The 27,288-nt window shown below is 46.7% G+C and overlaps 1 protein-coding gene across 2 annotated transcripts in view; it reads left to right on the top strand.

The window, feature by feature from the left end:
• Window positions 1-27,288, top strand: part of LOC135913296 (putative phospholipase B-like 2) — a 150,753-nt gene that overhangs the window by 107,923 nt on the left and 15,542 nt on the right. For both annotated transcript variants that reach the window (XM_070520931.1, XM_065445881.1), the window contains exons 3-7: window positions 2,778-3,024; window positions 14,386-14,483; window positions 15,503-15,732; window positions 19,741-19,832; window positions 22,612-22,772. In XM_070520931.1, coding sequence (XP_070377032.1) covers window positions 2,778-3,024; window positions 14,386-14,483; window positions 15,503-15,732; window positions 19,741-19,832; window positions 22,612-22,772 — 828 coding nt within the window. The remainder of the gene's footprint in view (window positions 1-2,777; window positions 3,025-14,385; window positions 14,484-15,502; window positions 15,733-19,740; window positions 19,833-22,611; window positions 22,773-27,288) is intronic.

The raw sequence follows: 27,288 nt of genomic DNA, 5'->3' as shown, positions 1-27,288 counted from the left end.
AAGTGAGTGAGGGAAAAAGAGGCGCGCCATTAGTCAACACCGCCTAGACAGCACAATACCTGTTTACTTGGAACTATGACGTCACGCTACCTGGCCCGAAATTTCCATTGACAAAGCTGGCGTCATGAAAGCGGTGGCATCAAAATTACTGTTGCCTACTCGGCAGCACCAACATTATATTCTATAGCAGTCTAGCCATCTAACATGACGTCATGGATCGGAGTGAAAACGCCTTGCACGATCTATGCGGTGTTGGATTAGCTGCGCCAGTAGTGACGTCATTGCTCTCCGTCGCAGCCGAGCGCGCGCGCAGCAGTTTCTCTCCGGCCCCGAAATTGGTCGAATACGCACCATACGTACTCCTTGAGAGCAGGCAGCTTTCGATCAGCAAAGTCGCGAGCATACCGGGAATGAACTCGTCTACGTCATGCCGATGCTGCAGCCCGGTCTCAAAAACGTTCTTGTGCAGCCGAGCGCAAGCAGCAACTGCGTACCCAGAATCCGGCAGCCTACCAAGCCGTCATTTAATGAACCATCGGGATTAACCCAGTGATAAACACTGGGCCGCACGTTCCAACCTCGCTGGAATGCTTGGGTGGCATTATTTAATAATGTTCGCAAATGCAATTTTGTTCGGACCGACTATGGAATGCGTGCGTGAAGGCATTTCGAGAGCTACAACATATTGTTGCAATCCAGGAAAAACGTTGTTGGGAACCACACTGCAGGATACTTTAAACTGATTATTAAATAAATCAACAGGGTCTCCTCGTAAAAGAAAGTAACCTTCTCCAAGTGAGTGGACAGTATGCATTCCGATGGGAGTGGCATGTTGTCGCTACAAATGCTGTTTAGCGTAGAGATCGAGGCCGCAATTGCTCACTATGAATGTATCTTGCAGTAAATGGTGTATTTACCACTAGACTAACGATTAGTGCACTACTGTGTAATCACTCTTTGGCGAGTACCCCAGCAAATCTGGTTCGTAACGTCAAACGCCTAATGGCTGGTATCCGCAGAAAAATATGTAGTTTAATTGTTACAAAAAGGTAAATATCGATGATTGGTAGCTTTATAGGCGATAAGGTAAAATCTGAATTCCCCAAAATTAAAATAATCAGGGAGAATACGAATATGATAAGATATATGCATACTCAGACTATGAGTTAAACTATGACTGGCATATAAGTGACATTAAATCATCTCTCAGCATCCACAGTCTAACACTTCGCAGGAACATTTTACAACTTTCTCTCCTGCCCAAGCTGTATTATAGTTTTCCCACATCTCAGGAACACTATTCTCCTTCCACCTAACCACACTTCTCACCGTCTGTTTGAGAACTTGGGTCTACAACGTCTGCATGGTACCTCTAATGCCTTCAACAAATCTTTTTTATCTATTGATATTGAACAATGAAACGCGCTACCCGACAATATAGTAAATGAAAGTGAGTCAGATAAATTTAGGCACCTATTGTTACGTTCTTAAAACCCTTAACCTACCACCACTTCGCTCTTACCCTAATTTCTACCTTTTTTTACTGCTCTGTTGTACTGCCAGTTGTCCTGCCAGCTCTACTGCCACTGGTGCTATCACTTGTACCTTTTTTTTTTCTCGCCCACAGTCTTCGAGCGTATATACTAAGTTTTGTTTACCGTTGTATAAGTTACCCTTTGTATATTAATGACCACAGTTTTTATTGATGCATTTGCCCCCGCCATTACTAATACTCTAAAAGCGGCCTTTAAAGGGACCATAAATCATGATGACGATGATGACGATGATGACGCTGTTGCTGATGGTGATATGTATGGTTCCATAGAAAATGCGTCGGGAGCGTGTAATAAGGTTGGCCAACCGAAATATTTCGGTGGGACGACTGAAATTCGGGGGTGGGCCAACTTGATATTTGGGTTTAGCTAACCTAAATTACTAGCTGGGCCAACCTAAATCTCGCAGTGCATGCGAACTTGAATATTTGTGGATCGCGAACTAAAATTCGGAGTTCGGCCAACTTGATACTTGGGGTTGGGCCAACTTAAATTAGGGAGTATCCTTACACATACTTAGACAACTTCAGTGGAGTTGGAGCATAAATTTAAGAAAAATTATGAAGAAGGTAGGAAATTTCCATGCGGGCCATAGCCGATCCTTCCCGAAATACGACTTGTTGCAGGTACGGATGAAGGAGGCGTTGCTTGGGTACGTTTTCAAGAATAGCGGCCCTTTCACTACAGTAGTTAGGACACCAGCACAAAAAGTATTCATTGTCTGCCAGTCTCATTGCATGAAGCACAGGCAGAAAATTGGTATGTCACGTCTTCGATAACCACGCAGAGATATAAGAAGATCCTGCTCTTATTCGATGCAGCATAGATGCTTTCTCTTGGCCAAACTCCGTTGTCACGCAGCGTGCATCATTTTGGCGAGTTGACGAGAATAGCGATTTGAGTGAGTTCATTTCATGGCGTAGAAGCATTGCAAAAGGTTGAAGGTAGCGCAGGAATAAATTAAGAGAGCAGGTGATCGAAGGAACTCCAAACATAAACGCTCTCTGTGGAAATAACTACAAACAGTTCACGTGCCTGTTTGTTGTTTTTGTTATCATCATCCATTTGTAATCCTACATTCTTGTGGTTTGCACTGCCTTTACGTTATTACTGTCATCAGCACGTCTCCATTCGTTTAGTTTGAGGAAACAGTAGGTATTCTGGTTTGTAACACATCTGGTCTGACGTGACCATTGTAGCCTAACGGTTCCCTGTTTCCTGCAGCTGGTCATACCTAGAAGTGGAATCAAGCCCAAACGTCCCGGATGAAATCCAGGCTTACGCTGCCGGTGCCCTGGAAGCACACCTAACCCGCAAGCTCATCGATGCCCAGTGGGAGAACGTTTTTGCTCACTACTGCGAGAACCAGACCAAATTTTGCGCAAAACTGTACGATTTCGTCCAGAAGAACCTCGAGTACTCGAGGCGGAACGAGAAGCGTCTGAGAGCAGTCGATCCATACTGGAACTTGGTAGGCGCTTTGTGATATCTTAAGCAAAAGTACACCCGTAATTTAATGTGCATGCAATCTTATACCAATTATACATGGGCCCTGCAAAGTCCTTTGAACTAAGGAGCATCTACTCGAAAGGCATTGGCAGAAGATGACACACGACCACGGAGTATGTCCTTTCTGATAAGGGTCCCTTACTAAAAGAGAGATATTCGAGCTAGCTTGTGCGCGTAAATTCTGAGAAAGCCTCGTGCCCCTCATTAACCACACAAACGCTGTCGAAACATCTTGTAGCCTTAGTGTCAATTTAATTGCTGCCAAAAATGTTTATTAGAGTTAGGCTAACGTGTTTCGAATTGAACTTTTATTGCATCCATACTTCCAAACGTATGCAACTGGTCCTGTAGCAGATGTCGCCACTATTGCATCAACGTACTCGCTGTAGTTGCCACGGGCAATTTTCGTCCACGAGTTTTTCCAGCCATCCAAAATTGTTTGTTTCGTCGGTGCAGCGTTACAGTGAACAGGAACGTATGGTGGGTGATGTGCCAGCAAACGCGGGCCGCTCATTATCGTGCGTACTATAAGAAGTGGGGCTCGAATACCGACAACGACGTTGTTGCTAAGTGTCGAACGCGTCTAGCAAAGCCAGCTCTGCCCACGCCTGGTCTACAGCGGGTGTGTACTCAGGCGCCCGGGACGCATTCCCGACTGGCCGCACTCCTCCGTTAGCTGCGTGTCCGCTCCAAAGTTTTTTCTCGCTCATTTCCTATTGCAGTGGAACGAAATTTTAATTTGCTGCTAAGAAAATAAACACCACACTGATAAAAGGAATACGCGAATTGTGGTGCTCTGGCAGTCGTTTCGTGCAACATGCTGACTGTTCGTTACGATTTATACTTCTGTTTTGTTTTGCCATGTCCAGATGCACCGTTCTTTATCCTTATGTCAATTTCCTTGAAAGTCAGCAGTACATTCTCTTTAGTAGGGCGCTTTCTAAAAAATGTAAATGAGACGGCGCCGTATTCGGTGTATCCCTGTCAGTTTAATTTTACTATCCATTCAGCAAGCAATGATTATTCAAAGATGGAATGGATACGAAGTTCCCAAAGTCAAAAACTGCAACAGGGCTCTCAGTTGAATAAAATTGTATACAAGATGTGTGTAAATGCAGAAAAATAAAAAAGTCGGCACGTAGCACACCCTGTGGGAATCGATGTTATGCGAAGCAGTGCTACCAGTAACTACCAAGTTAAGGAAACGACCATAAGAGGATCAGGACGTAGGCGGCTCTTTCACGACCTACACGACAGGCATGGCCTGGAAATCTTATGGGTTGTCATTTACGTTGGTCGTACACTCGTGTCACACTATGCCAATTTTGGTACATGCCGAGTTAATGAAGCCACCATGAGGGCACCAAGACGAAGACGCCTGTTTCATGACCTACGCGAAACCCATGTCATTACCTATTCTTTATGTTCGTCATACACTCTTGTCATGCCACGCCAGTTTTGGTACACAACAAGACGTAGGCGGCTGTTTTATGACCTAAATGACACGCATGTCATGACAGTCATGTCATGACCTACCATTGAGTTTCCTCCTACACTCTTGTTATACTGTTCCAATTTTGGTACATGCCAAAACGCAGGCGGCTGTTTAATGGCCTACATGACACGCATGCCATGGCCTATAATTTATGTTCGTCATACACTCGTGTCATACTTTGCCAATTTTGGTACATGCCAAGTTAACGAAACGACCATGAGAGCACCAAGGCGTAGGCGGCTAGATATACAGACAGAGAGATACTGTCAACGTGGGAAAGGTTCGCCTACAAGTGTTTCGCAAAAAAACATGTACAAGGAAGAGAGATGAACGCACGAAATCGAATACACTGGTAAGTGACAATAAGCAAAGAAGTAGGTATATCGAAAAGCTTAACTATGCAGCAAAACATAATATTGGGCATGATACTATCCAGAAAAAAAATAAAACATTTAAACTCACATATGGAATGCATTCAAAGATGAAGAGTGTTTAAGTGAATGTGGTAGGTCATTACATATTTTTAACGAAACCCCCGAAACCCCTTTTCTTATTAAGGAATCCTTCGACGCAAAGCAAAGCTGTTTCCTTCAAATGAGTTGAGTTCACCTGAGTGTAACCGATATTAGACGCCTTATTTATCTTTGAAGTTCCTGTTGCACTGTAAGTGGCAGCGAAAGAAAAGGTGACTTCGGGTTGTATTGCCGGGAGTTAAAGGTCAACAAATACCGCCGCAGTAAATTCACAGGACTTGAACTACGTTTTCACGAACATTTCTTCTTGATCCCGAATGCGTGAGTGCCGTTTACGCTATATTCTAGCGGCTAGAATCGCGTGCTGCCACCCTTGCATGAAACTTAGCAGGCTGTTTAAAGGCAATTTAACGACTTCAAAAGTTGACGGCGAAGTAAATTTTAGACGGAAATCACACTTCTTTGGGAATAAAGGAAACTAAAATTCCAGTTAACAAACGAAGAACAACCATCTAAAACCATATCTAACCGAACACAAATGTTTCTGGTTGTTACGGTGAAGCGATGGCAGCGTTTCATTTGGGACAGTCAGCATGATCCTGCCTAAAAGGGTGTACGCGAGCTAGTTGGCATGAATCCATCGGTAGAAAAACAGCGCGAAATAACCAGCGGCTAGAGACGGTGGACACGCACAAGAAAACACGGACAATGAAAAAGTTGAACGCTTGTCCTGTGCTCATCACTGTTGCGTGTTTATTTCGCGCTGTTCTTTTTTTTTCACCGGTGATTCTACGCAATGAATCTCAGCCTTGGTGCACCATTAGGGCCGTTACACTTAGTCCAGCGAAGACAGTATTATTTTTTCACTCTGAGAGACGGCAAGCCATAGAGAATAATCACGTATTGTATGACAACTGCTCTCATTAAAAGCGCACCAATAATGGGAAATATCTAGTAGCAGTTACAGACTCGTATATAAAGTTCAATTTGCATGCGCGCCGTGTTGTTAAAGAAACATGTTGCTTACTACACGTTCTTCCCAAGCGTCGACACTACTTCTTTTCGCCAGAATCACTTATTAGTCTATATTATGTTCTTCTTCACTATCCAAATAAGCTACCGTATTGCTTTATGTCGCTGTACATGCAAAACCCTCCTGAAATATGTGTTAACTCGCTGGAAAATGGCGCTTCCCGTAATCACACATCAATATATACATATACATATATATATATATATATATATATATATATATATATATATATATATATATATATATATATATATATATATATAATTTGTGTGTGTGTGTGTGTGTGCGTGTGTATGTGTGCGTGTGTGTGTGTGTGTTAGAAGGGAGGATTCGTTTAACAAGTTCAGCATACTGAATGTGCACAATCTATTTAGTTATACTCTTCCCTGCATGATATACAAACTATGCAGGGTGCTTCTTTTTAGCTGCACCAAATTTTTTAAAGATTGCCTGTGGCAGATAGTACAATTCTAGCTCTTGATCTAAATTACTCAAAACCTTTTACTTCTAAATGAAATCAAAATTTTTAATTCAATAATTCACGTAACTACGGTAATTATTATTTTTAATATTTAATTTTCGCCACATATTTCAAACTACGAATTATAGCCGCTGAGTTCGCCCGGCGTATCGACTTGAAACGAATTCCCTGGACAACACCAGTTCCTAGATATTAATCTTCGTAGTGTCCGACGAAATGCATTGCCGTTCAAGTTACTTTTTTAAGGAAACCGCTGTTTTAGGCCATTTCACAATTTTGTTGGGTCCTATAGAGTGTCTAAAGTGCATTGTATTGTTGACGGAAATCCACAGTAAACTTAAACTTCAAACTTGATGCCACAGCTGGGACAACACACGGGTCGGTGTAAGTTTTACGCGCCAGCTCCATGCACGGTCTGCACAAGGTAAACTCCCGCTAAAGTCTTCGCCAGGATAGGATTAAAAAAACTGCAGCATCGACCCTGATGCCGAAGCTGAAATGATATGAACATGTTTTGTTGAATCTATTAAACGTAATTTATGTGTGTTTCTTGTAATAAGTCTAATTTAAATTCTGAGCTAGTATAGCCTCCATTGTATATATTGTACGACTTTTTTCAAAGGTCCACATTTGAGCCATATAAGCGCAAGGCGAAGTTGTTTAGCCAAATTTGGTTGTAACAAAGAATTTTCCTAACACTAAGGTTTGTATTACGACGCTTTGTTACACCGGCACTCGTTAACCAACAATCAGAAGGGTATTGGCCTCCAGGCCATCAGAAAGAGGCCATAGAACAAGTGTGATGCAGTGAAGGCGAGATATTGTCAGCGATAACGGCACCAGAGCAACGAAAAATAAAAACGTCACAATAATAGTGACACGTGTACTTGTCTTTATCCGGCGACACGTTACACTACCTAACAAACGTTATCGCACAGCGCAGGACACGCCTGCACGTTTCGGAAGTTTCTGGAATGTTATCGATGGATCTATCCGCTCTCTCTTTTCGCCGAACCTTGCGTAATCTGATTGCATGTATGCGCGACGCGAATGGCGCAGAACTTTGTGGAAGGCACGCGGTCCCAGCGATTACTCTGGAACATTCGACGACTGATGTATAAAAGCCGACGCGCTTGACATGCTGTTGAGATTTTCGACGATCGCCGAATGTGTTCGCCGCTATCGTTGTGCTATAAGCGCAGCCTGTTTTTGTGGGCACAGGTTCGCCCAATAAAAGTTAGTTTTGTCTTTCACAGTATTTGTTACTGTGTTCTTCGTCACCACCACGTGACATCTGGTAGGGATGCTTTACGTTCATGTACCGGACGCCCCCGACAAGCCGTAATTCAAGCCCGGACCGCAAGGAGAACACCAACGTAGTCCCAGACCATCGAGGAATCCGCCGTCTTCAAGAGCTGTCCCCGGAGCACGGACCTCTACCTGAGGAGCCCAAGAAGATTGTGGCCAAGGCAACCTCAATGGCAGTCCCAGCGTCCCCCATCGTGCAGCAGCAGCCCAGGGAACCACCGACGTTCCGCGCTTCCACATTTGAGGACCCGGAAAGCTGGCTGGAAACGTATCAGAGGGTCGCTACGTTTAACAGCTGAGCAAGCGACGACAAGCTGTGACATGTATATTTCGCATTGGAGGACACCGCCAGGACGTGGTTCGAGAATAGAGAAGCCACCTTGATGACGTGGGACTTGTTCCGAAGCGGCTTCCTGCAAACATTTACAAGCGTCGTGCGAAAAGAGCGAGCCCAAGCTCTACTAGAAACCAGAGCGCAGCTGACAAATGAGACGATCGCAATCTTCACGGAGGAGATGGCCCGTCTTTTCCGGCACGACGACCAGGAAATCTCGGAGGAGAAAAAAGTCCGCCTACTGATGCGTGGTGTAAAGGAAGAACTTTTCGCCGGAATGGTAAGAAGCCCACTGAAGACCGTCGACAAGTTTGTTCGCGAGGCGACAAGCATCGAGAAAGCACTGGAAATGAGGAACCGGCAATTCGACCACCGCACCAAGTCAACAAACTACGCCGCAGTTCAATCACTGGCCACTGATGACCTGCGCGAGACTATCAGCGCAGTCGTACAAGAGGAGCTTCAGAAGATCTTCCCTTCATCGCAACCTCAAATGGCCTCAATAGCCGAAATCGTCAAAGTCCAACGATCTCTTGGAGTTGCTGAGGTGCAACCACAATCGCCGCAGCCCCATCTGCAAGCGATGGCCTACGCCGCCGTCACCCGCCGCCAAGATCCCCGTCCCGACCACGCCAGGGCTCGGTAACGCCACGATGCGTCGCCTGCCACCGCCGCCGCCGCCAGCGCGCCCACCTATCGCCCAGCGCACCTACGCGAGGAAAACGGACATCTGGCGAGCCCCCGACCACCGCCCGCAATGCTATCACTGTGGAGAAGCCGGCCATGTGTGCCACCGATGCCCATATTGCGACTTGGGATGGAGAGGGTTCGCCGTCAACGCGCCGCATCCACAGCTTGGGGAGCGCCCACTTGACATCGCCGATTACCTAGCCGCCACTCAGCGTAACTCTCGATGGTCATCCCGTTCGCCGTCACCAGGCCGCTACCTGTCGCCACAGCACCATCCATACACTGGAACAGCCCGGGGCCGCTCCGTAAGCCGATATCCAGAAAGCTAAAAGCAGCAACCGATGGAGGTGCGGTTGCTGTTCGCAGAACGGACGAAGATCCTCCGCCGCCGACGAAGACGCCGAAAAGTCTATCTCGGTGACATAGCAACGACGCCACACCGCCATCCCGACGAAGTCTGGTAGCATAGAACACACTGATGAAAGACGCCCCGACGACGTGACGCACCAGCCACCGGTCAACGCGACGCAGCCGTGATCCGACGCCCAGACCTAACTGTAACGCAAGACAAAGAACCACCGACCTCAACGTGCCCCTCGACGGCCACACAGTCACCGCCTTAGTCGACACAGGGGCGGATTACTGCGTCATGAGTGGACACATCGCCGCCCAGTTGAAGAAGGTTAAGACTGCATGGGAGGGCCCTCAAATTTGGACCGCTATGGACACCTGATTACGCTGACTCGATTCTGCTAGGCAAGAATTTCCGTACATGACTGGACTTATTCTGCCACCTTCGTTGTCCTCCAACAATGTTCACGAGACGTCATTCTCGGCATGGACTTCCTGAACCAACACAGCGCAATCACCGACCAGAAGTCGAAATCGATAAGGCTGTCGGAAGATCAAGCACCACCACCGGAGAGCTCTCGAAGTCACCAAACCTTGAGTGTGCTCGAAGATCAAGTGAGCATCCCGCCGCGCTCCAGCATTGTTATTTCCGTCGGCACCGAAGCACCCGCTGACGTAGAGCGTGTCATCGAGGGCGACCAATATCTACTGCTCGACCGTGAAAATTGTGTCGCAAGAGGGATCACCGGACTCCGCGGAGGTAAAGAGGAAGTGATGCTAACCAACTTCAGCCAAGAGATCAAGCACATCAGCCAGGGCACGACAATCGCGTACATCGAGGAAATTGTGGAAACCAGCAATGGTCTTGTCCTCTCAGATACTGCCGCACCTAACCCGACGAACATAGTTCACGAACCAGACTTCGACGAAAATCCAGGTCTCACCATAAATAAGCAGCAACAGCTCAGAAGTCTTCTCTAACGATACAAAGACTGCTTCTCGACGTCATCGATGATTCAACAAACATCAGTTGCAAAGCATCGCATAATAAGCGAAGAGTGTGCTCAACCACTGCGCCAGAGCCCATACCGAGTTTCGACGCGAGAACGTGAAGCTATTAGGGAACAAGTAGACGAAATGCCTCGCGTCGACATCATCCAGCCCGTGGGCATCTCCTGTTGTCCTGGTGAAAAAAAAGCACGGAAACCTACGTTTTTGCGTCGATTACCATCGACTGAACAAGATCACGAAGAAAGACGTATACCCGAGCCACTGAAAGACGATGCATTGGATCGGCTCTGCAACGCTAAATACTTCTCGTTGATGGACCTCAAGTCTGGCTACTGGCAAATAGAAGTCGACGAGAGAGATCGCGAAAAGACCGCTTTCATCACGCCAGACGGCCCCTACGAGTTCAAGGTCATCCCATTCGGACTGTGCTCGGCGCCTGCAATATTCCAGCGCGTCAAGGACACGGTGTTAGCAGGATTGAAGTAGCAGACGTGTCTTGTTTACTTGGATGACGTCGTCGTCTTCGCTGGAAATTTCGACGATCAGCTTAGGCGGCTTGCGACAGTGCTAGAGGCCATCAAATCATCAGGGCTCACTCTGAAGCCGGAAAAGTGCCGCTTCGCTTACGATGAGCTTTGATTCCTAGGCCACGTCATTAGCAAATCCGGAGTACGCCACGACCCGTAAAAAAACAGCTGACATCGCAAAGTTCCCGCAGGCAGCCCATCCACAAGAAAGAGGTGCCTAGATTCCTTGGCATGTGTGCCTACTACAGACGCTTTGTGAAGGACTTTTCACGCATCGCTGAGCCGCTAACGCATCTAACCAAATCTGATGTCCAGTTCAAGTGACAAAGGCCGCAGGCCGACGCATTTCAAGAACTAAAACGACGCATGTAGTTGACGCCAGTACTTGCACATTTCGACGAAGGCGCCGATACCTAAATCCACACACACGCCAGCAGCCTAGGCCTCGGTCCCGTACTAGTCGACAAGAAAGATGGACATGACCGGGTGATATCTTATGCTAGCCGGTCGCTGTCAAAAGCGGAAGGCAATTATTCTACCACTGAAAAGGAATGCCTCACCATCATTTGGGCTACAGCAAAATTCCACCCTTACCTATATGGCAGGCCATTTAAAGTCGTCAGCGACCTTCACGCATTGTGTTGGCTAGCTAAATTAAAGGACCCTTCAGGACGGCTGGCGAGGTGGCGTCTCAGACTGCAAGAATATGACTCAATAATATATGAATCATGCGCCACCATCGATCCCCCGCCGCAAGACGACGAGGATGATGACGCCTTCCTTGGAATAATAAGCGTGGAAGACTTCACTAAACAGCAACGAGCAGACCCGGATCTAAAAGGCCTCGTCGAGTATTTGGAAGGGAACACCGACGTAGTACACCTAGGGCATTAATGCGTGGATTGTCTGTGTTCACATTATAAAGCAACCTGCTCGTAAAGAACTTTTCACTAGTCCGCGCCAGCTACCTCCTTCTTTCGTCAGCGCGGCGTCCAGAAGTGCTGCATGCCCTACATGACGATCCAACCACTGGGCACCTTGGATTATCCCGAACACTGTCGAGAATGCAGGAAAGGTATTACTCGCCGCGTCTGACCGCCGGCGTCGCCCGTTACGTCAAGACATACCGATACTGTCAGCGACGCCAGACACCACCGACAAGGCCAGCAGCATTACTACAGCCGATCAAACCACCTTGCCGACCATTTCAGCAGATCGAGATGGATTTGTTGCGACCGTTTCCGGCATCAACGTCCGAAAATAAGTGGATCGTCGTGGCGACGGACTATCTCACCCGCTTCGCTGAAACTAAAACTCTACCAAAAAGCAGCGCAGCCGAAGTGGCGAAATTTTTCATCGAGCACATTCTGCTGCGACATGGTGCCCCAGAAGTCCTCATCACCGACAGAGGAACAGCCTTTACAAGATCGCTCACCCAAGCTATTCTGCAATACAGCCATACAAGTCACAGGAGGGCAACTGCCTACCACCCACAGACGAAAGGTCTCACGGAGCGCGTGAACAAGACCCTCGCCGACATGATAGCAATGTACGTCGACGTCGAGCACACGACGTGGGACGCGGTCCTGCCGTATGTAACCTTTTCTTACAACACCGCGGTGCAAGAAACAACGCAGATCACGCCGTTTCAGCTGGTTTACGACAGGAACTCGACGACGACACTCGACGCCATTCCTGCCGCACGCTACGGACGAACAGAATGTTGCCGTCACTAGCTATCTCCAGTGCGGCGAAGAAGCCCGACAGCTCGCCCGCCTAAGGATCAACAACCAGCAGCGTACTGACAGCCGACACTACAATCTCCGACGACGCTTCGTCGAATACCAGCCTGGTGACCGTGTTTGGGTTTGGACCCCAATGCGTTGACGAGGACTCATCATCATCATCAGTAGCCTGGTTACGCTCACTGCAGGGCAAAGGCCTCTCCCATATTTCTCCAACAACCCCGGTCATGTACTAATTGGGGCCATGTCGTCCCTGCAAACTTCTTAATCTCATCCCCCCACCTAACTTTCTGCCGTCCCCTGCTACGCTTCCCTTCCCTTGGAATCCAGTCCGTAACCCTTAATGACCATCGCTCATGTTCCCTCCTCATTACATGTCCTGCCCATGCCTATTTCTTTTTCTTGATTTTAACTAAGATGTCATTACCTCGCGTTTGTTCCTTCACCCAATCTGCTCTTCTCTTATCCCTTAACGTTACACCCATCATTCTTCTTTCCATAGGTCATTGTGTCGTCCTCAATTTAAGTAGGACCCTTTTCGTAAGCCTCCGGGTTTCTGCCCCATAGGTGAGAACTGGTAAGACGCAGCTTTTATACACTTATCTCTTGAGGGATAATGGCAACCTGCGGTTCATGATCTGAGAATGCCTGCCAAACGCACCCCAGCCCATTCTTATTCTTCTGATTATTTCCGTCTCATGACCCGGATCCGCCGTCACTACCTGCCCTAAGAAGATGTATTCCCTTATCACTTCCAGTGCCTCGCTACCTCAGCGAGAAACTATTGTGACGCTATTTCGGGCCCTACAATATCATCCGACGTGTTGGCGAACTGGACTATGAGGTTGTGCCAGACGGCAGTTCGCATTCGCAGCGGCGCCGGGCACGAACTGAAGTGGTCCACGTAGTGCGTCTGAAGACCTTTTACGCACGCTGACGAACTTCCTTATTTTGTTGTTTTCTTTACTAAGAGTGCTTTTCTTTATTGCTTTCGTTTGTTTGCAGCATCGGGTCGATGCTTTTTAAGAGGGGGGTGTTGACACGTGTACTTGTCTTTATCGGGCGGCACGTTTCACCGCCTAACAAATGTTATCGCATAGCGCAGGACGCGCCTGCATATTTTGGAAGTTTCTGGGATGTTATCCATGGTTCTATCCGGTGTTTGTTCTCGCCAAACACTGCATAATCTGATTGCATGTATGCGGGACGCGAATGGTGCAGAACTTTGTGGAAGGCACGCGGGTCCCAGCGATTAGTCTGGAACATTCGACGACTCACGCATAAAAGCCGACGCGCTTTACCGGCCCGCTGATGAGATTTTCTTTGATCGCCGAGCGTGTTCGCCGCTATCGTTGTTCTTTGAGTGTAGCCTGCTTCTAAAGGCACAAGTTCGCCCAATAAAACGCCATGTTTCATAATCCCAGTTTGGCTGCTTTCTTCACCGTCACTACTACGTGACAATAGTGAAGCGGGCCGAGAGGCGCTGCTGCTGTTAAAGTGGCCCACTAACGTGCGATTTGTGTATACGAAAGCTGTATCGGCCGTAGATCACTCACTAACCCGTCACACCTGCAGCTGCCAATGCTCCCAAAGCAATTCTTAGGAAGTAAGCGCCCTCATTTTACTCGAGACTAAGAAAGTTTTTTCTGCAGAATCTCCAGCGATCACTGTTCTACGTTCACTTCATGGCGCTATTGTTGACATGACCGGGTCAATTAAACAAGCACCAGCAAAAGCTGGCGCTTCTTCAGTTACGCTCCCAGATGCCTAAATAGTGCGAGTTTCTTACGGAACCTCAAAATCTATATTGGATCTAGTGCTCTGATATAGTTCCCTCAAAATAAAACGTTTGTGTTCTTTTTTCTCATTTTACAGGTACACATCCAAATGAAGCAAATTCTTGGTTTGAGTGACGCCTTCGATAACCTGCCTCTTGACGCATCCAGGGAGGTTACAAATGTCACCAGAGCGCTGTAAGCCCTTCCATCATTGCAACTAGCGTAATGATTTAGGTGAGAAAAAATATTTGTGACCTGACTGCTATCTCGTTCGTCCCCAATGTACTCAGGCAAGCGAAAACAAAAAGTGGTATATGTACGATTTCAGCCGCATATAACTACAATATCCCATCGCCCAATACACAAACCAATGAAAAAGATTATCACAAGCAACTGATATTTATATCTTACTACTGAAATTTATGCCATGGTAACGGTTCCATATCAGCAACCTCGCCATCTAACGAAGTCGCCCTAATGGCCATATTTGTCAACGCTGGAGCTTTATTTTGGAACTTGAGGCAAAGCTCAAAATAACATGTAGGACAACAGAAGAGAACGAAGACACAGCGCTAAGAACTGAATTTTATTGTATATGGTTAACTCGCCGTGGTTGCTCAGTTGCTATGGTGTTAGGCTGCTGAGCACAAGCTCGCGGGATCGAATCCCGGCCACGGCGGCAGCATTTCGATGGGGGCGAAATGCGAAAACTCCCGTGTATTTAGATTTAGGTGCACGTCAAAGAACCCCAGGTGGTCGAAATTTACGGAGTCCTCCACTACGGCGTGCCCCATAATCAGAAAGTGCTTTTGGCACGTAAAACCCCATAATAATTTAATTCTTTTTATATGGTTACCCCTTACAATCCACAGTGCAACAGGAAGAACAAAAGCCAGCGTCGCAACACAGATTTCGGCAAAATTATCCCCCATAGACCGCTACCGGGAAAGGAACATTTCCTTGTTTGAAATTGAAACAAATTGACAACTTTAAGTGTTATAGTTTCTATTCATTTCGAGTGTCTTGATGGTATCCCTATTCACTCGATCTGGGTTTCGAGTCAGCATATTGCGATTTGCCTGAAGTTATGCAGTAGCAACTAGCCCACCAGTCTGTTCTCTATTATTCAGTTTCATGGTACAGAAATATATTTTAGCCCAGTGACTGAACTTTTCTGAAAGGCACGGTGCACAGAGTTCTTCCCTGTTTGCTAGACTTTTCAGCCTTATCGGAGATTTCATCGACCTTGAAGCAGCGCTGGGGCGCACTCCAGATATAAACTCACTGAACGTGGTACCAGCATGTACGGCACTGGTGAAAGTCGTCGGTGAAAACGAAGAGCTCTACGTGGCCCACAACGCCTGGTTCCTGTATAAGAGCATGCTGAGAATTCAGAAGAAGTACACGTTTCCCTGGCACTATGCGCCTGGCGCAACGGGACAGAGTGAGTCTATCACACGAGTCACTGCACGTGCCACCACTTTATCATACATAGTTAGCACTGTAGGACATGCTGCTTCGCACTTCGATATCCGTCAGAAACATGATACACCCGTCACCGACGTAACAGTCTTGCTACCCACTTCATTGAGGCTATAAGCACACACGGATGTTTTCAATTTCGACGGAGCGATCGTCATCGTCACCCACCCACCTTCTTCCTCCTTATTCCCCTCTTCCCAAGCACAGAATAGTTTTCTATAGAGAAATGTCTTACTATAGACGAATCTTGTTGATTTAGTATTATTAAAGTTCTTTGCCTCTTCTTTCGACTTTTCCACTACTGCGGCTGCTGCTTTCTTGCACGCCACGTCGGAAGGTGGTTGAGAGTGCGCATATACGTGGCAGTAGCCTGGTAGAGAGGAAAGGCGATGCGAGAAGCTTGTTTGGACGTTTGTACCGCGTCGCATGTACACAATGCACTTCTGGACCTCCCTGGGCGTCGCCACAATGCTCTTGACGGTTGTAATTATCCGTGACGTCCCGCAAAAGTATTGCAGAAGCTGCGGCGCTTACCTATCTACAATGTACAACCGTGCAGAGGGGACACGGACAGAATGGTATAGGGCAGGTAGGGGAGAGCAGGCATAGAATGGGTAGAAACGACGCAGCCATGAAACAAGTGAATACCAACCTTGGCGCTCTTCGCTCGAAAGTCGCATATATGGAGGAGGGCGTGAGCCGGAAAAGGCGAGGTGAGAATGCGAGGAGACGCTACTACTTGAAGCAAAAGCGGTTGTGGACAAAGTCGATAACTTTAAGTTCAAGGTACAATGCGATACGTTTCTGCTATTTCTGAAAAAATGAACACCATGGAAATTTGTTAAGCGGACATTTCACGCAAGGTGTGCAGACTTATAGCAGCATAAAGTCACCGTAGCGTCTATGCGCCCATGCAACACTTCTGTAGCCACAGTTGTAGCTTTGCGGCTATGGCATTGCTTGAGGTCGCGGGCTCGATCCTGACCGCGGCAGCCACATTTCGACGGTGGCGAAACACAAAGTCGCTCATGTACTTAGATTTAGGTGCTCGTTAAATAATTTCAAGCGATCAAAATTATACCGTAATATGCCACTACGGCGTGCCTCAATATCCCTGCCCGGATGCGATGTACCGTGTGAGGCAATGACAGTGCTAACCTTATCGGTGTTTATGAACAATACAGCACACCAACGACTCAAGCAAATGCCTATCGCTGTGTGTTCTGAGAACTACGCAGACAAACAGCAGTTGTGCACGCAAAGTAACATTTTGCATCACTTCCCCACTCTGGTATTGCAGTAAACGCCGAAGAAATTAAACGCTCGCCTTCAACATCACCGCTAACATCGTAAAGAATGATACAAGACGGTATATTTGTTTTTGATTCTGTTAACTAAAATTTAAGTTTTGAGTAAATTAAGCGAAACAGTGCAAAGGAAAATCAACAATTCGCCTACTGAAACAACTTTCACTGGCTTGTGCCTTGTTATTTCATAATTATTTCGCAGCCTTTTTTACAAAATAATGTGCGCGTGAAAGAGAATCTAATTGAGTTGCGCATGAATTATTATACCAATACAGCCAAAATTATTTGAGTACGCAAACGAATGCTTTAGTGGACTTTATAATCCAAGTGTAAGATTATTTATAAATAAACGTACAATTCTCTGTCTCGCTTGTCAAGACTAAGAATGCCAACGAACACGGGGGTGCCGACGGAACCGTTGCGAACAATGCTAGTGAGCGCGCCATGGCACGTGTTTGTGGAGCACGTCACGTTTACTGCTTTGCTAACTCCTAGTGCGGGGCAATCTCCGTTCCTACTCAGAATGGATGGTTCTCCTTCCGGTGAGGGCACAAGCGTCTGCTGCGGTCTGCTGAATACCACCGGCCGTACTCGAATTTCCTGTTGCAGCCGACGAAAATCATTTTGAAATTGCAGAGTCATTTTAACGCACTTCTTGCCAGGTAAAGAGCATCAACTATACAGAGCTTTCCGCGCTCTCAACTATTTCATTCTTGTGCCCTTTTAGCCGCTGTGGGCGGAAAGACTGCGTACCGATGTCGCTTACCTGGTAGGCACTACGTTCGGCAGTGGGGACGCTACTTTAATAGAACACTGAGCTCAGCCTCAACATTAAACGTCGAAATGGCTGGTAGCCCGCAGCCTCTTGCGATGAGGGTGAGGTACTTTCGTTTGTTCAGAGGACCTACTTTTATGAGCAGGGATCCAGGAAAAGATATCATTGCAATCTCCAGAACATGTCGAGCTTAATCGCTCATTGCAGGTTGAGTTGTGTCATCATTGAGTTTATGTCGCGGTGGCAGCAGCAAGAATCTTTGGAAAATTGTAAAGAAATCTCCCGGAAATTTAATCACACAAGCGCACAAGACTGTGTGGCGTCTATCGACATGTTTGAGTTCATTTGGCATGAAAACCTCTTATTTACGAGATTTATTGGCAACAACTTGTTTTTTCTGCGCTCATAAAACCTAACTGCGCACATCATACCATGTTGAATATCCTGTGTCCCTCTGGCTTATTTTTCTTTTTTTCGGAAGAATATATGCTAAATAGCTATATAATCTTGAAAGGCATCATGATGTGAACGTACCTTGTGGTGCTAAAGGCCTAGTCAAGTGAATCATGAGAGCAGCTGTCGTCTAAAACATTCTGACAATCATATACTACCAGGGAGATAACCAAAGTTAGAAATATTGGAGCGTATCACGGCACGTTTTATAAGTCCTGTCGCAGGACCATGAATTTTGGCTCTGTTAAGATTTCCTCTTTTCAAACGCCTGAAGATTGTGAGGGACACTGCAACATAATGTAATGGAATTTAGAAAAGCCACGTGTGACACCGGAACTCGATACGCCTACAGTCACGGCTATAAATTACATATATAAGTACTATAACATCCCTTATATTCGCGCACCCTAACGCAACTAATGCGATTGGAAATTGTGCCAAAATTTGCGGGTAGGCGAGCACTCCAGGGAAGAAATATGAAGAGTGTGATAAAAACAAAAATATTTATTTTGTCGCCTTGTTCTGCTGGCTGTACTCCCCAAAACATGGTGCATTAGATTTACATCGTGAGACCTTTCGCTATGTCAGTCTTCTCAAATGCTGTACGGATTTTTGACCTCACCGAGAGGGAGTGCCGTTCTCTGATGAGCGAAGCGACACAAAGTGCCTTGATCAGTGATGCGTTAGAGGCACTTTGTCATGTTCGCCCCGCCTCAGCTGCGGCGCGATTTAGCGAGTCTTGTCAATGAAGGAATTCGTTCTTCATGTCGGAATTGAACAAACTGTTCGGAGTGCATGTCCATGCGCTTAAGAAGCCTCGCACACCCAGCAGATTATCCGCATGTACAAAATGTTGCCCCTATCTCAAATTTAATGGACGATGGCTTCTTGGTGAGCCACGAAAGTTTCGAGCTGGCCCAGGACCTTCATTCAGGATAATAGCCCGAATGTTTTACGTTCCCGTTTTACGTAGGGTATTACAATTTTCTTACATTAGAAAATATGGCATCATTTGTGCTGCAGCAATTTCGAGAGTCGCAGACATCTGAAAATTGCTAAATTCGTGCAATGTACAATTCGTTACTGGGGCCTCGAATTTATAGGGTTTCACCGTACCCATTAGGTCTCTCATGTGTTGGTACAGACTATATAAATGACGGCAGGATTTCTGGCAGGCTTCTAAGGTTTTTGCAAATGCTGTAGATGTAGGTACGCATCTACGTAAATGGCCCCGCTTCGACAATATTAATAGACGATATTAATAAATGTTGATACCTTGCGTCTCGGCTGTGCACGGCCATTGTAGATACAGATCTCAAATAGGAGAAATAAGGCGATAGGAGATAAGGAGTTAGGAGATAGGAGAAATAGCAGAACAGGCTAGGTCTCTCTACTTTTGGGAAATATTATCTACAGACGACCTGCTATATTACAGGTGGTATAATTCCTGGCCACACGATAACAATGTCCTCCTACCCCGGAAAATTGGTTTCCATGGATGACTTCTACCTGACGTCAGCCGGCCTGGTAAGAAAGAACCATGTCTTTCCATACCGTACATGCCAACATGTACGAATCTAATCGAGGTGGGGTGGTGAACAGGTCACACCCAAGTTCGTGTTTGTTAATAGTTATACCATTCCTTCACCTCTTCCGGATGACTGGGTCGCTTGTTAACAAGTGCTTTCGTATTGTCCTAACGTGAAATGTCGTTTAGTGTAGACGATCATGAAACGTCCAAAAATACCATGGCGTTATGACGTTAGTTCAGTTTAAAAAGTCGGGGCTCTGGTTTCATGTCATCCTTCCACAGCTGTCCTGAATTCTTCTTTCGCGGAGTGGTCTTCCAGAGCTAAAATCATATTAAATTTTGATTCGCTATCCGCCAGTGGGGACTTTCGGTTTCAAGCAACATTACTAGGTTCAGGTAGGATTCGTCTCCTTATCAAGAAATGAAGAAGGACATCGCAATTTTGTGTCTATGACATCATTTCCATACTATCGCGGAGTGCGTCTAAATAGCGATCACAACATTAAACGAAATACGGAAGACAAGCAAGATGGTTTACGTTTACAAAAGGGTTACCGCGACGTTTCACTTCGTGAAATGGCGGCATCTCTTTGCATGTCTAGCACTTGCGATTTCCCTGTGGCGCAGCAGGCGTCACACCGTCTAATGATGCGTAGCCTAATCGCCGTCGTGTCCAACCACACACCTAGGCATAGCCGTCATACCTGGCCTTACGATGATTGTATACCTAAATATAATAACAGCTAAATCAAAAGTTAACCAAGTGAAACCAACGCTTAAACAGGCTTAACTAAGATTGCGCTTTATATTTCCGGAGTTACCTGAGCTAAGCCGCAGCCAACTTCTTGGCACAGTTTTCCCAAACAGGCCAATTTTTTTACGACTGGTTGGTTCACCTTCAATCCCGATGTTCAAGTTTACCTGAAACAAAAGTTATACAAATCCCGCTTACTGTGAGAATCGAAGTTAAATAATGCTTTTTGCAGGTACCTTGCCATGGAACCGACCCTGCGGCGGTGCGCCTTGAACGGCTCTTTGACTCTCTCATTGACTTCGTGCAGGCGCTTATATTGTGATGCTGAGTAATTCTGAGGGTCAGAAAGTACGTGGGCTTGCCCTGTGGCTGGGCGATTGCCAACACGCTCCCTTTATTTGGCGCCAACAGTACTCCAGTGGTGCGCCACCCTCGACCTGCTCAAACGAACCTCGGAGGAACGTAATGTCCGAGTTCATGCATTTGTCGACTAAGCTGTGTTCTGTTAAGAGCTTCTTCATGAGCGTCAAAACCTTGTTGGCGTGCATGGGGTGGGAGACTGGTTTTGAACCGGTGTTCCGTATCCGACATACCCGCAACTACATAGACGCGCCAGCTGCCTCGGCACAGGTAGTACGCGAGGACCGGAGGCGAGAGTCGGATGACGAAGGTCGAATAACGTAGATGCCCTGACCACGCCGGCAATGCAAAAGGCAGCATATATCCAGAAGCTCAAGTCGGCAGGCACCGTCTGCCCAGCCGGGGTAGGAGGCTACATATATAAGTTCCTGACGTTCGCAAAAAATGCTTAGCGTTAAAACCTAAGAATCAGCTGTCCAACAGACATCAATTTAACAGGATCTGGGACTTTCAACCGAACAGCACATATTTCAATTCTGCTAGCTCATATTTTTTAGGAGTTTGTTCGCCCTGCAGGGCATCTGTGCCGAGCACTATAGAGTCAGGTCGAACCAAAAACCACTTACAGCTCAAAATAAAGGGGGAAAAAACCTCGGCTTTGATCTCGTGCAACCGTTAACGACTTTCCTGCTTACTCGAGTAGACGTATTTCTCACTTTAACTCTTAATACCGGCGTATTATAAAGCAAATCTCATCTAATACCGCGACTGACATTGTCCTCAGAACATCATAATGACAGAATAAATCAAGCGAAAAATTATTTCTTGTAAGAACTAACCATGTGAACCGCCTTTGCTTATGAATATATCAGTACTTGCTGGGGCATTTTTATAAAAGTCTCCTCTACATACGGTCTGTGGCGAATATGTTGGATTCTTCAATATTTCATTTCGTTGAGTGCTATGACCATGTTTCAAAACAATTCTTCCTCATTCACAGCTGTGCTTCATAGCTTACTAGTCTTCTTGAACTATGGGTATGTCTAAGTTGTCTGCCTTGTTCAGGTTTTCTTATACCGCCTTCACTTTCCTCAGTGCAGCTTTAAGGGAGTTAAATGTTTTGCAACCACTTACGTGGCAAGCACACTGAAGAAAGGAATATTCAAGACCTGCATCTATAACCTGTATTTGCTGGTATAGTGCGGTCCTGAAAAAACGCTGGAGAGTAATTATGAAGTTTTAACATTCCTGATGGAATCTTGTGATCTCTGTCGAAAATATTGAACTTGAAAACGTTAGTAAGCAACAACGTATCAAATCTTTACGTGAACGTTAAATGCCGGCTCCTCTTAAAGTGTTGTATTTTAAAAAGAATAGGATACATCCGCTGATCTTGAACGCTCATGCGCACAGCGCTCATACCGGAAGTGGAAGGCGGAACGATGCCTTCTCTCTGCAAACGAGTGTGTTTACCGGAGCGTGACGTATATCCCCTTGGCTTCCTTGTCTTGCAGTAAAGCTTCGTGGAAGCCGCGCTTATTTATAAAAAATGCGTACGAAATGAGCGCACTTGTCTGCTGCATTTGAGCGCATGGAATGGGATTTCAATGGACCGTAAGTGATTCTCTGATAAACACCGTCGACTGTGCGAACCCTGGCAGGCCGTCACGGAGACGTGGGTGGAGAGCGGCAACCCCGACCTGTGGAATCTGCTCGACCCAGAGGCAGCGCCGCTTACCTGGATGCGGGCGTTAGTGGCGACGAGGCTTGCTACTTCCGGACGCGAATGGGCCGACCTATTCGCGAAGAAGAACAGCGGAACGTGAGTACGGCAGCAAAGGTCAGCCACGAGCCTGTGAAAGCATTCGTGGGTGTGCGAATGGTGATTCTCGAGACCAAATTGAACGCAAATCCAATAGTGCCAGAAGGGAAACGAATCGAATTGAACGTCGAATAGTGTTTCGAATAATGAACGGCCGTTATCACGAATAATATTAAACGGCGTTCACATTGTAGTACTCTTAAGTTTAGCAAGTTTTGTCATGACATAGTATGTTATGAAGCGTTCTTTATTAAAAGCACGAATGGAGCGCCAGGAGCCAACAAATAGCTTCTTCGCATGCACACGACTCTTCAGAGAGCGCGAATTACTGTCTCGTAGACTGTAAAATATGGCTACCATAAGTGACGCAGCCACTACACAAGTTCTCACGTTTTATTCCTGTAGTATGCCCGCGGGGATGAAAATATTCCGCACTTCTGTTCCAAGTTTATGTTTAATTAAGCACAGTTGACCTTCTGAAATATTGGGAACGCATTCGTAAAATATGCGTGCTTATGAGTAGTGATTACTGCATTTGTCATTCGAGAGCTTCGTGTATTCGCGAACCACAAATGAGCATTGCAGCGGTGAAGGCACCTCTGCATCACTGCGAAATTTGGCCAAACTTTCGCGACGTCTACCACTGGGCTGGTTTAGCGGCTCTGGCGTTGAGTGCTAAGCACGAGCTCGCGATTTCCATTGATGGCCACAGCGGGCGCATTTCTATGGAGGTCATATTTAAAAAAATGCTCGTGTACTTAGATGTGTGTGCAGGTTGAAGAACCCCAGTTGGGAAGAAGTATTCCGAAGGCCCCCTCCCCCCCCCCCGATTACGATGTGGCTTGTAATCAAATCGTTGATTTGGCCCGCAAAACAACGCAATTATTTTTTCGCTATGCGCTATGCTATGCTATGCTATGCTATGCTATGCTATGATACGCTATGCGTATCATGCACAGTGATCATGCACGGCGATGTAACATTTGTTGACTTCTTCGACATTTAAGCCTACTCGGTCGACAACGAAATCACATAAACGTGACATTTTGCTGGCGGACTCCCCGAAGGCCGACGCTTCGCTGCAGATTACCTACCGTGGCCGCGTTGTTTATATTGCACATTTTACGCTTCCGCTCTGTAACATATTTTCCTATTTCAGACTGTGTAGGGTAGTGTGACGACAGCATACCATGACCCGTCAACCGTAGCAGCCTTTACGGCTACCACTTTGGCATTTGGCGTCATTGTCGTGCAACTGGGAGCAATGTCAATTTCTTGAGTAAACGGCACCAGAATCGATAGCGATTGAACTAGGTTCTTTTTCCTAACTTTCAATATTAAATTTTTTTCTTATGATCGTGGTCGTCGTCATGATGAACTTGTCAATCGAACGTACGCTACTGCTGCGGATAGGCATACCCATACGATCGAACATAGCGATAATGAAAATATGTATCTAGTAGCGGAAGGAACACAGGCGAACAGCGTTCGCACATGGGGAAACCTACCAAGTGTATCTTTGAGTGCTAAACATTTTCTTTAAAAGAAACTGTCGTACCTAGGCTCATATCCTTTTACCGGTATGCTACATGGCTAGGCACACATCAGCAGCAAAAAACATTTCAATGATAATTCTGGCTTTACCAAACTTCTCTGGATTATGTTTTAATTATTCACTTCATGGCTCATGCTTTAATTGTCATATTGGTGCTGATGAGCATTAGAGCCACGTATCCTTAGCGGAAATCCTAACACTAGCACCAGTTTTGATATACCTTGCCTCCCAAATTGAGCTAAAAATATCCCTTGCCGTTCCAGTTAAAACTAAGTTAGGTGCGCTTTTAGAAAAGTGGTAATTGGAACACGAATACATTTCCCAGCACATGTTAAGGTCGCATGTCTTGAAGGGAGCCTTAGCTTTAGGGTATTCTGCTAAGCAGCCATTTCTTCATTACTTATCCGTATAGCTTGCGCCATTACATGTGCATTTAAATTAACGATTCAAAAATAAGAGATTTGATATAATTACCAAGGCTATTGCTGATCTCGCTCGCTGAATCCATATATATATATATATATATATATATGCAGTAAAAGCTCGTTAATTCGAACCGCAAGGGGAAGCCGCTTCAGTTCGAACTAACGAAAGTGAAGGAGAGCAACAGTACACTGCGCTTTGGACGCAGTAGGGCATGTCAGAAATTTGCCGTGTCGGAAAGTGATGGTGTGTGCCGCGGGCACACGCCACACGCCATCTTCAGGTCGAAGATCTGGTTCCGACTGTACCACACCACCGATGTACACCGAAACCAACGTTAGCCGAGGCTTAACACCATCACAATGAATCGCGACGGCCGATACCTCCTAAGCTGAAAACAGAGGTGCACAACCGAAGAATACTGCTGAGGCAAAGACGCTGAACATGTGAAGGTGGCGAAGGGCCTGATTCGTTGGTTCTTGATTGCAAGCGCAGCTGCGACGTACTTGATTCGCTGTGTTTTGGCGCTTGCCGTGCCATCTCCGCACAACATTAGCAGCTGTACAAGATTTGCAAAGCCTCCGAGATTCGCAACGAGCAAGAAGTCTCGGAGGTTACGTAGAATGGAGAGGCGGCAGCCGCCGCTGCCTTCAGGCTGACCCCGCGTCGGTTAGATTTTTTTCCGATTTTGCCCTCTCTCGCCGTTCTCTCCGTTTCGGAGGCAATACAGCCTTGTGTGTAGGCAGTAGGCGCGTTTCTCCGGCCGTGTGCCAGGCGGGCGTAGTTCGAATTATCCGTGAGGGAACCTTCTCGCGTTCGAATTAACGGACTTTTTTATACATATACTTCTGTGGAGCTTGGCCGGACCAAATCGTACAGTTCGAATTATCCATAAATTCGAATTATTGAAGTTCGAATTAACGAGCTTTCACTGTATATATATACATATATACATATATTGACCGAATGAATGAAAAATAGTTATTTCTGATTCGACGCGTTTTCGCCATTAGCCCTCGGCTATTGGTCAAAAGATTTCGGGCTGCACCCACTTCACCAGCCTGTCACGCGACGTCACAAAACCGCAAAAACTCACCGCGTCAAAGCGACGTGTACGCGTTGAAGAAGCATTAACATGCCGAACACAGCTGAATTTTTTTTCTTTTCTGAATAGCCGCAGGCTGCCCCGTTCCGAAAGGAATATTAGATGGCTGCCGCCGATCGCTGATGCACTGGCTACTTGCACCTGTCGGAGAGCATGGGTTTATTTGCGCACAATAAAACTTTTTGCCTGGCCGTGGAAAGTTTTCGAGCAGTTTCGGAAAGTCTTAGACCGCGTTCTGCCAACTGTCTTTTGATGAGGAACCGTTTTAGCGTCATTCTTAAGCTTCCGTTGCATGCCGCCGCGATTTTCGACCAGCGACCGCAAGCTAAGTAAGGGAAAGCGAACCAATCGCACACGCCGGCACCACCCCATTTATCCGGTTATCGATATTCAGTGCAGTGGCTCGGCCCCATCGAATCCCTCTCCGCTTGAGCGTGCTGCTCCTCACCTCTTGTGAGCCAGTTAGATAAGACAACCCGCTCAGTGTAGGCAATGTTATTTGTTTTTCAAGTAAACAAAATTGACCTCCTATGAACCAGGAGAGCTTTTGATTGGTCAGTTCAGACAACCCTGCGGGTGACCGCCCGATGGTTACGTCGGCGGTTACGCAAATTTGACGTCAGGAGATTGGAATAAAATATTATTGGAATAATTTTACGTTATAGGGCCCCAGAGTTTCTTTCGAACAAACTGCTTTGGCGACATGAATGGCCGGCCAAGATTAACCGTACCCACGTCAACCACCTCTCAGCGCCGCCTCCCACAAATCGTTGACATCGGATGGCCGGGCCCAACCAATAACAGCGTCGGCGCACTGACTCTGCCAAGGTGAGAGGGACGTGGCTTCACGCGGTCCGGCAGACGTTCCGCGGTTGTAGGGTGCCGAGTCAGCATGCCAGACATCTGGTTCATCCAGCTGGACAGCCACTTCCTTCTCAACAAGGTTCCAGACTCCGGCTGAGTCCTAGGCACTTTGCACCCCCTGGCCACATTTTCACAACTGCTAGTAGGTACAGCGGGGCATGGCGTTTCTCGAGGTGCTCGACGTTTCTGCGCAGCCGCGAGTAAGAGTGGATGCGAAAGAGGAAATTTGGGGGCCTTTGCTCCATGAATGTCTGACTCTGCCTAGGCAATACGGTGGAGAACTTTCTTTGTGCGCGTTGTATGTGTTTGTTCCTAGGCGTGCCGGCAATGGGGCCGAGTTTGTTTACGCTCGGACGCTGGCTGCTGGCGCGGCGAAGTAGGTGAACCAGCACTCACTACACTGTCTAAAGGTGCACCGGACAGACTTTCTCGCGCATGCGGCGCTGATGCTGAGCCAGTAATACCGGATGATAACTTTGTCACGTCTTACGGCACTCTACCTTAAAAAAACTAAACGAAAACAACAAGAAACTGATTTTCGCCGGGGTGTATAGGGGCAGTAGTAGAGG

The sequence above is a fragment of the Dermacentor albipictus genome, chromosome 6, assembly GCF_038994185.2.
Source record: "Dermacentor albipictus isolate Rhodes 1998 colony chromosome 6, USDA_Dalb.pri_finalv2, whole genome shotgun sequence".
Lineage (NCBI taxonomy): Eukaryota > Metazoa > Arthropoda > Arachnida > Ixodida > Ixodidae > Dermacentor > Dermacentor albipictus.
The sequence above is the reverse complement of the archived record's forward strand: the minus strand, read 5'-3'. Positions and strand labels throughout refer to the sequence as shown.